The 10,041-nt window shown below is 40.7% G+C and overlaps 1 protein-coding gene across 5 annotated transcripts in view; it reads left to right on the top strand.

Annotated features, from left to right (window-relative positions):
* Positions 1 to 1,517: 1,517 nt before the first annotated feature.
* The window catches only part of unc79 (unc-79 homolog, NALCN channel complex subunit), a 31,878-nt gene continuing 23,354 nt past the window's right edge, over positions 1,518 to 10,041 (top strand). For 4 of the 5 annotated variants that reach the window (XM_079369469.1, XM_079369468.1, XM_079369470.1 and 1 more), the window contains exons 1-8: positions 1,518 to 2,300; positions 3,916 to 4,036; positions 7,121 to 7,434; positions 8,106 to 8,276; positions 8,488 to 8,583; positions 8,679 to 8,734; positions 9,306 to 9,435; positions 9,557 to 9,621. In XM_079369469.1, coding sequence (XP_079225595.1) covers positions 2,279 to 2,300; positions 3,916 to 4,036; positions 7,121 to 7,434; positions 8,106 to 8,276; positions 8,488 to 8,583; positions 8,679 to 8,734; positions 9,306 to 9,435; positions 9,557 to 9,621 — 975 coding nt within the window. In that variant the 5' untranslated portion in view covers positions 1,518 to 2,278. The remainder of the gene's footprint in view (positions 2,301 to 3,915; positions 4,037 to 7,120; positions 7,435 to 8,105; positions 8,277 to 8,487; positions 8,584 to 8,678; positions 8,735 to 9,305; positions 9,436 to 9,556; positions 9,622 to 10,041) is intronic. The other variant, XM_079369467.1, reaches the window with a different exon arrangement.

The raw sequence follows: 10,041 nt of genomic DNA, 5'->3' as shown, positions 1-10,041 counted from the left end.
TAAGTTTATAATAAATACTATAAAGTTTACATTAAATGTCAGAGAGAACAATTGCTCTTATGACAATTTTTCTTGGGACTCATATTCAAAATTAAGTACATCTGCATCATTGAAATGACCTCAGAGGGTTCTTATAATGTCATACCAGGCCAGATTTCTTGTCTTGATGGGAACTTGGTCAGTATGTTTACACAAGTGTATTTGGTCTGAGGAAGTGACTCCTCCCTGATGCAGTGCTGGGAACTGTTAGTATCTCACAGCAAAGGGGAGCATCTCTACAGAAATGTTTCCATGACAAGAGTGACTGTTAGAGAGGAAAGATGTTCTCCGTCTTAAAGAGAACAACATTGACCCATTCAGGGTTGATGTCAGCCGTTCAACAAGGTCAAAGATCATCCATCTACAGCAAGCCAGCAAAGGAAAAGATTGGTCCTGGGGTAGGAGTAAACAACTTTGTTAATAGTTGCATACTGTCAAAGTATATGTGGTTTTAGAAGGGAATGTAGTTGTATAGTTGTAAATGTGTTTTTTTTACCTGTGCGAAAAACAAATAATCACATTTTAAAGAATTTGGCCAGACATATTAAAATCAGGACAGCAAAAGTCAGTTCAGGGAGGTTGCATCTGGACCCTTCACTAGATTGTCTCTAATGCAAGCAACTCAAGCGGACTGTGCTCCCCAGCCAGACGAGTGGGAGACATGTTTTATTCATTTCTTATCCTTTACTTATGTGTGAAGCTCTGGCCTCTGTAAAGAGATCCCATGATGGAACAGCAACAGTGGCCAGTGTTTATGCCACTGTGAATCTGTTGATCTGTCCTCAGGGATATGTCAGAGGCTTTTTTTTATCTGAAGCTTTGCTCTGGTTAGAAATACCAAAGTGCAGAGAGACAGAGGAATATGGTGGCTGACTAGGGCTGTCTCTACTTAACTAGATGAGTCATTGAGATCACTACCTTCTTTTGTGGACACAGGTGTTTGATCCTTTCCACCCTGCCAGCAACTGATGTCAACAAAGACATTGAACCTATAAAACAGAGCATTACTGGCATCCCTTCTTGTTCTACTTTGTTCCAAAGAATGCAATGTCTAATCCTTATGTGTCAATTCTTGACTTTCTTGCAGCATTCTCTCTTTGCCTTGTGTGTGTTTGCTGTGACCCTCTTGGCCCCCGCTGGATGGATCATGCATCACATCCCACAATACCAGCGGAGTTCACCTCCACAACCCTGACCTCTGCTAGGAAATCATGCAGTGTAATTGTGTTAAGAACCCTCCAATGTGTACAATGTGTAACATTCCTTTTATAAAAGGAATGGAATCTTAAGGAATAAAATGTTTGATAATATAAAGACTTTGATAAGACATGTTCAGAGCTTTATTTCAAACCTTCAGATGCATACAGGACAAGTTTATTTCTTGCTTGGTGTAATGACTGAGATAACTGGACAGGTTGTGAAAATGTTCCCCATGTTACATTTTGCATTGATAGTAACAAAAAGGGTCCACATCATGTGCTGACTGTTGAGGACTTGGTATTGACTTGATCCCAACAAATGGCACACTTGGCACATACAAACTATATCTTACAAGGTCTGACAGTGTGACAGTGCTCAGTGTTTATCTTTTATTTGCATTTTAGCTCTACAAACAAGATCAATATTTTTTTTTTTAAATATCTTTTTTTTGGCATATGGAATAAGATAAAGTAGTAGATAATTCAAACCCAATTATATATACCGTTTAAAGCCTTCAGGTGATAGTGGGGTTAAAATAGTATATATACCTGTTGCATAGCCTTCTATGCAGCAAAGATAACACGATAGTAATATCCAACACACAAGGAATTTCCCTCCTATAATCAGCTCCAAGAGAACTGATGGGGTTGTTGGATTTCTTGAATGACAATTTGTCAAATCCGGAGGAGTCCATTTGGAAAGGTATGCTGTGGCAGATTTTTATTAAAAAAAATATCTCCGCATGGGAAGAATAACACTCTTCAAATCAAGGACTGCCTGAAGAAATGTATCTTGGTTTTAATTCCGCTGAAAGCCCACTCAAAACGACCGCAGCACCGCTAAAAAAAAAAAAAAAAAAAAAGGCACGGCGCATAAATCCATCGCGCAGAGTGGTACAATCAAGCCGCCGAGCCTGTACGAGCTGCGAAGGGGGTATGTTCACTTTTTCACCACTGAGGGAAACACAACGCAGGGGAGGAAGAAAAAACACTAAAACAATTGACAGTCTTGGTTTTATGTTCCCCCAAGTGTCAACGAGATGTCTACGAAGGCAGAGCAGTGTAAGTATGGCTGTGTAAGTGTATGTTTTTTTTTAATTCTGCCTTGTCATGAGGGGCTTTGTAAACTGGGAAATCGGATTTTTTTTTTTGGTTAAAAGCAAAAAGCGAATGGGGGAGCTGTCCTTGGTGATGAAACCGCGGTTGCCATGGCAGGTTGCAACACGTCCTCTCACTGCAGAGGATGGCTGGAGGGCTCAGTGCTCCCAGGAAGCCTCTGTTTATGTCTCGGTATCACTCGGCATGAACAAATCCATGGCTAAAACGCACAGTCGCCACGGTCTTGTTCAGATTATTTTTGACTGACTTGGCTGGAAGAGGTGCGTGTGGAAGGCGAGGTGTGCTTCTGGTCTCAAGGTCGACCTGACAGATTCTTTACTGAACAATATGGTGGCTTTAGATTGATCAATTATGTAGATTGATTTGACCGAAAGCGGCTCTGTTCATTTCCTTCCCTTGCGTCCGGTGTGCGTTTAAACAGGTGGATGGAAGACAGGCTATCATTACATTTTCTCCATGGTAGTAAATAATATATGTACACTTAATTTTAGATAACCTATTGCTCACTAATGAAAATGGGGGCAAACTTGTTTTGGGGGGTCTTTCTTTTAGATGGGCTTAGAGTTGTGTGTTGTCAATTGATAATGATACCAATAGGCCAATCGGTTTTGGCCAGTTGCTCAAATGCAGTAGGCTATTGGACATCGATGAGTATGTTAATCAATGTACCAATAGCATCAGACCCTTAAAACAAATTCACTGGTTTTGGGTAAGTTAACATGTGACAATAACAAACACAAGCTGAGGTATTAGGTGCGAAGTAGCCTATGCTTTTTCTTTTCTTAAAAAAACCAAACAAACTCAAGTTGATGCATATTTTGTAATACACTGTAGTTTCTGATGGTTATTTGATATGCAGCAAATAGTCTATTCTAAGTTAGAGACTATAAGGCATCAAAATATTCACAAAAGGAATAGTTGATATTTTGTAAGAGAGAAGCATGTGAATTAGTGAAGCACAAGCTTTGACCACACATGACCCAACCCTGCAGCTGTTATTTTTATTTTGGGGTTTGTCATTTACAGGTCAGAGAGGAAGCTAAACACAACAGCCCAAAGTCACAGAAAATGGGTCAGCAATCACACACTCCACCCTATTATTAGTCTAATATGAAAATATAACTGAACATGTATACCTAAAACAATGACCTGTGGGGCTTGTTAGTCAGAGTTACCAGCAAGCAGGATCTGTATCGTCTGTGAGTAAGTCCTCTCTCATGATCACCCCGACCACATTTTCCAGGGCTTGTCTTGGGACTTGAACTGGCAACCTTTTGTGCATGCACTTGTTTCTGTTAGGAATAGTTCACAACTTCCTCTAGGGCTTCCTGTGACCTCCTTGGTATACTAAAAAAGGTCACCTGGTGCAGGCCAAGAGGGCCATGTGAACACACACTCTTTGTTTGACATGATAATTGTCTGAGCTACAAGCTGTCCCTACATTACCCAAGATGAAACTACAGCTGCTTGCATGTTCAACCAAGAACCTTTACTTTGTGCTCATATTTGTATTCTGCACTGGTCTTGATTTGCTTACTCTTCTCTTTATTTTGTCCAGTTGCCTCTAAGATACGATACTTGCAAGAGTATCACAACCGTGTGCAACACAATATTTACCCTGTGCCCTCCGGAACAGACATTGCAAACACACTGAAATACTTTTCCCAAACCCTGCTCAGGTAAGTACCCTGCTCTGGAGCCAACAGGTGAAGTGACAGACTGTAGAATGTTTCATATTAGGTTCCTTTATGATCCGGGACTTAGATTAGTCTTTAGCATCACAAAAGGAAGTCAGAAAAGTGGCCATCTCTGTCAAAAGAAGGCAGTCGCAGATTTACTATGAAGGTGTGTTGCTGTGTTAAAGCAGCAGTGATAGACGGCTCAGTGTTGTTCATCGATTCAGTGGTCGCCTGCTAGATGAACGCTCCCAGGGGCGGTGTATTTTGTCCTTCCCACAGGAGCCCGACGGAGGAGGCAGCTCCTTCAGCTCTACAATTTTAGGGTCAGCCTGCTCCCATGGGTGCTGTGAACGCCTAAGGAGGGAACAGCATGTTTATTCCTCCTCTGACACAGGTCAAGTAGGCAGCCATTTTGGACGCATCTTACACATCATGGGTCACGTCTCCTTCCCCCTCCCCAGCTGGAGCTTCAACATGCACTGTATTTATTGAAGGTTTAGTCTATTCTTACTGCTTATGGCTTCAGATAAATTATTATTTCTGTAATAACTTGTTGGCTAATTTACAAAACGGGTGGGATTACGAGAGGCAGAACTTGTATGCCCCACTTTTATCATTATTATCAGCTTAGGGTGCAATCTATTTGAGATTGGCAGACGGCCTCAATTCTACACTTTATGCCTCGGCCCCATAAGGATTATTCCTCTGCTGAGTGATGCTCTCAGAGTATCCAGATTACTTTATGCTTGCTGAAGTGCTGTCCAGCACCAGCAGCAATTGTGCTCTCCTAAACATGGCCTCTGATATTTCTTTGGCACAGCTGGAGTACAACAGGAGGGGATGAAGCTGTAGGAACGTGTTAACTTAAGATTTTGGATGTGACATTACTTAATTTTTTCCCAGCATGGCCTCTCAGCGCCGATATGCAGTTCAAGTAGTTCAACCTCCACCATTAGATGAGTCTGGTTTCCTCAGCAGGAACTCCATGATAAGTGCTTCAAAAACTGAGGTGAGGCAGGGGAAAGTGAAACAGGAAGCGATACAAAATAAGAGTAAGTGAGAGAGAAGCCTTGTGTTGTTTTCCTGGAAAGACACAATGAAAAGGAGGTGGTTGCTGATTCATACTCCAATGTTAGGTTCAGGTCAGCTGCAGACCAGAAAATAAAAAGAGGGTTATTTTTTTCTGACTTACTATTGTCTTCTTAAAGACAGATTTCTCATATTTCTTCAAGTCAGACTCTGTGCTTCAGCAAGACGTGACGAAGAACTGTATTCAGCAGACATGACATTTTGTACTGTTAAGACATTATTTGAGACATCAAACAGCGTTACTTCTACCTCTCATACATGAAATTCTGTGAATGTAGTAAGTTTTGCGATGAATAATTGTTACACACAGATCTAATTATATGATACAGAAATTCTAGGGTTTGACAGTTAATGTATGTCATGTGTCTGTATCAGTGCATTTCTACATGTGTTTTATGTGTCGTAAATGTTTGTAATTTTCTGTGTCGTTTGTACGGATGTAAATTATGCACATGTGTGTGTTCTTGTGTGTATTTGTTCAGTGTATGCGTGAGTGTGTCTGTTTATGTCTATGTCCATTGTTCAAATAATAATGATGTTTTCTATATGAGAAATGGGCAGTGAAAAAGTCCTACTCTGAGACACAGTCTATTGTCTGGAATAAGTTCTGCTTGAGTTTATACTTTATAAAATGTAATTGTATAAATGAATTTACACTGACTCAGATCTTACAGAGTATGACTTTGAGGGGATAAGTCAGAAAATGTGACATTCTGCTGTATACAGTATACACTTTTAAGCTAAAGGCTAAAATGCATTTATCGACTGTTATGTTAAATACTTTTTAAATGAAATCCCCTTTCTCACTTGCCAAAAAATGCTGTAACTTTACTTTTTGAGTGACCTGTAAAATCAAAGTACAAAAAAACAATACATCAGCATTTATAATCTGGGCTCTCATGATAAATCCCAATCATTTGCCTGATAGAACAGCTTAGCTCTTTAGTAATGTGCAGTAAAAAAGAGCAATGCTCTCTGGCCCCCCCTCCCCTCTCCTCTACCCTAGATGCTCCGCACTCAACCCCAACTAATTTCTCCTTTTGTTTTTTTCCTCTCTTAAAATTGAATATGTCCACCACCTTCCCCAGGGGACAGCAAACACAATTGTCCATCCTGCATTAGCTCACAAACATAATGCTGCCAGTCATCTCCCCCCTGATACAACCTATTCCTTTGTCATTATAGTTTCTCCTCTACCGTAGAATAGTTGTTACATTTATTTTAGAAACCTGAATCCATATGCCTGTTGGATCTCATTATTTCTCCTGATGATACTGATACAGTATCATAACGTATGCATACAGACATTATTTCTCTGGTGCAATAAACATGTGCTGTGACCTCAGGACACTTGATCTTACCTCACACACATGTTTATTACTGGCTGAAGCATGTTTCAAAAGTGTCACCTCTGTATTTTCCCTAAACCAATTTGGTGTCACTCCCATCCTTGACAGCCCCACTAAAGACAAGGAAATTTTTGTTTTTGTTTTTTTGTTTGTAAAATCCTCAGCTCATTGGCCTTTTTTGCATGGTAGCCTCTTACCTTGCTGATTGGAAGACGGCAGCCATCGAGGGACAGTCTTTTGCGCTGTGCCTTTTTGGAGAAGTATGGGGTTGCCACTGAAAACATGCCATTTTTTATATTTTTGCTCCTTGTCACCAGATACGCATGAGATGCAGTGATCATTGCAGTTTGTGCTCATGTTTTTTTTGTTTTACAAGTGCAAAGACAGATCAAATGACAGAAATTGAATCAAAGTCACTCAACAGACAAAGCAGGGAAAAATTGCCCGTGCCTTTAGTGATACAGTCAAATAGTGAGACACTGCATCCTATGTGGGGTTTATCTGGGTTTGTTTTTTTCTATTTACGCTGTCTCTGTAGTGCCATTTCAATGTAATGTGCTGTTTTTTTGTGTCTTTGTTGTCTCTTTTTTTCCCTTGTTCCCTTCCCCTACCCTTCCCTCCCCTTCCCCTCCCGCCCCCGGAGCAGCATTCTGTCCCGCACAGGCAGGAAGGAGAACCAGGAAGCTTCCAATTTGGCCGTGCCCATGACCATGTGTCTTTTTCCTGTGCCATTCCCACTCACCCCATCTCTAAGACCACAAGTCAGTTCCATCAACCCTACAGTTACTCGCTCCCTCCTTTACAGCGTTCTGCGCGATGCCCCGTCAGACCGCGGGGGGCAGGGGCAGCAGAGTCGGGACGCTCAGCTCTCAGAGTACCCCTCTCTGGACTATCAGGGCCTCTATGTGACCCTCGTGACCCTGCTTGACCTGGTGCCCCTGCTGCAGCACGGTCAGCATGGTGAGTCAAGGCCCAGTGCACCACTGTTTGTCATCATCATCCCCGAGCCGTCTGGCCTGCATGAAGCCTCAGCTGCTTTTTTGGCCTCTTTTTTGTTTCGGGAAGAGAGAAGTCCTGCTGAGGAATCTTGAGGGATGCATGGGGTGATTGGGAGCACGCTGGATCCTGTCAACTTAATCGTTCATAAGCCTTTGGATACACAAGACATAGGCTTTCTCTTCTGTGTATCATACCTGACTGCATGTTTGTTATGTAAAATGTTATACCTATGTTGTCAAGTTAAATGGGAAAGACACATAGGCAAATGTAATTTATAAATATACTTTTGTATACAACTGAGAATGACTTATTTCTAAGACTGCATCATAGAGGTGCTCTTGTTTTTCATGAATATTTACCACTGTTGAAATAAGCTCAAAAGCATGAAACCATCCGCTCCTTTGCGTATTCTACAATTCCTGAGGGCACGTTTTACTTCAGTAACTTTTAAAGAAAGCTCACTGCCCTCAGTTGAAGCTAATTTAAAAATATTTTACTCTGATACAGTTAAATGACAGAACATTTGTGTTACTTTGTGGATGCATACAGTATGTGAATACTGTATGTACTGTTCATTGAATTAGTGTCTGTGTATCTCTTTGTCTTTTTTTTCCATCTCCCTTTCTCACCAGATCTTGGACAGTCCATATTTTACACAACAACATGCCTCCTGCCCTTTCTCAGTGATGATATTCTCAGCACTTTGCCCTATACAATGATCTCCACTTTAGCCACATTTCCCCCTTTCCTCCACAAAGACATCATTGAGTACTTGAGCACCTCTTTCCTCCCCATGGCTATATGTAAGTATCACCTTTCAGAAGATTATTTACAACTAAGTCGCTCTCTAACATGTGCTTCAATGGTAGTATAATTGGTGCTATCTAAATATTAAAGGACATTTGCTACTGAGGCATGAACTTGAAATTTATACTATTGTCTTAAAAGGGTTTTGTAAGTGACCCTTGAGATAGTTATTTTTACTTCTTCTTCTCGTCTTTGCTTGTATGTAAGTGGGCTCCACTCGGAGGGAGGGGGGAGTCCCTGCCTATGTCAATCTGTCTGCCTCCTCTATGCTCATGATTGCAATGCAGTACACCTCAAATCCAGGTAAGCATGTTTTGGCTTCTTTGAAGAATAAAAGAAAATATAACTTATGATGTTATCTTGTGTATAACTGACTCTCTTCTTTTACTTCTTTCCAGTTTATCACTGCCAGTTGTTAGAGTGTCTAATGAAGCACAAACAGGAAGTGTGGAAGGTATTACCCTCTCAATACATAATGCAGATGTAAAGTCATTTGTGAATGGCAAAAAAATAAACAAGGAGCCAAAGTCATCCTTAGTATAATTATTGTTGTTGCCTATATTTCAATAGCCTCATTTGTAAAATGTAATCTCACATTCAACTTTTCTTTAACTGCAGTTCACTTAAAACATGGATGTCTTAAAATGACATTAGCATTACAACATACAACATTGCAACAGCTCATGTGGACTGTAAAACACATGTTGCACACACTTAAATTTAATCCCACCCCAAAGCCTGGTAACAACAATATATGTTTTATTTTTATTATATTTGAGGCTAGCCCTTTCTTCTTCCTTCAAATCTTTAGACACATTTAGGCAAATATTGATATTCAGTGACATGAGGGTGGTTTATATTTCATTATCTAGTAACTCTTGGAAAAGCCTTCAATCCAAAATGTCTCCCTATGCCTGTTATTCTTGTTTAAATAGATACAGTTGGAATAAAACATTATGTGTATTCAAATGTCTTAAAATATCCTCGCACTTTGTAATATCTGTTTATTTTCATACTTGGTACAGGACCTTCTTTATGTAATATCCTATGGCCCCTCCCAAGTGAAGCCTCCAGCTGTGCAGATGCTGTTTCATTACTGGCCCAACTTGAAGCCACCAGGAGCTATCAGTGAATACAGGGGGCTGCAGTACACTGGTCAGGATCTCTTAATGTTGAATCTGCTGTTTGTTCTTTCCTTAAACAAATTGAGAATCTAACTTGAATCCATTCATTCTCCTTTTCCCCTCCAAAACTCTTCTTACTACTTCTGGATCAGCCTGGAACCCGATTCACTGTCAACATATCGAGTGCCATAATGCTATCAACAAACCTGCTGTCAAGGTGATTTCAGTAAAATAAGCCTTGAACATCCTTTGTTAATGCATACATTGATAGAACATTGCTTCACTCCTAGAATCCCTTATTATTGTAAGAAAATACATTAGCATGGTTTTCTGTATATGAAAACTGTTTCCCTTGAGAACTTCTTCCCGGATGCATGGGGCATGTGCGAGAATGTCTTGCAGAGTTCAACCTTGTGTTGACGTATTTGCTTTTGTTTGCCCCTCGGTAAATAAATCAGTGCATGTCTAGGCAGCTGTGGGAGCTGGGTAATGATATCAGCTTCAATGCTACTTTGCACCAGTCTCTGCTGCTGCTTTGCTTTATCAGCTCTGCCTGCCTGTGCTCAACTGTGCTCAAAACTGACAAACAGAGAGAAGAAACAGGGGCATGGACAGGGGCCGGATTTCAATTACCAGG

Source organism: Symphodus melops (genome assembly GCF_947650265.1).
Source record: "Symphodus melops genome assembly, chromosome: 19".
Taxonomy (NCBI): Eukaryota; Metazoa; Chordata; class Actinopteri; order Labriformes; family Labridae; genus Symphodus; species Symphodus melops.
The sequence above is the reverse complement of the archived record's forward strand: the minus strand, read 5'-3'. Positions and strand labels throughout refer to the sequence as shown.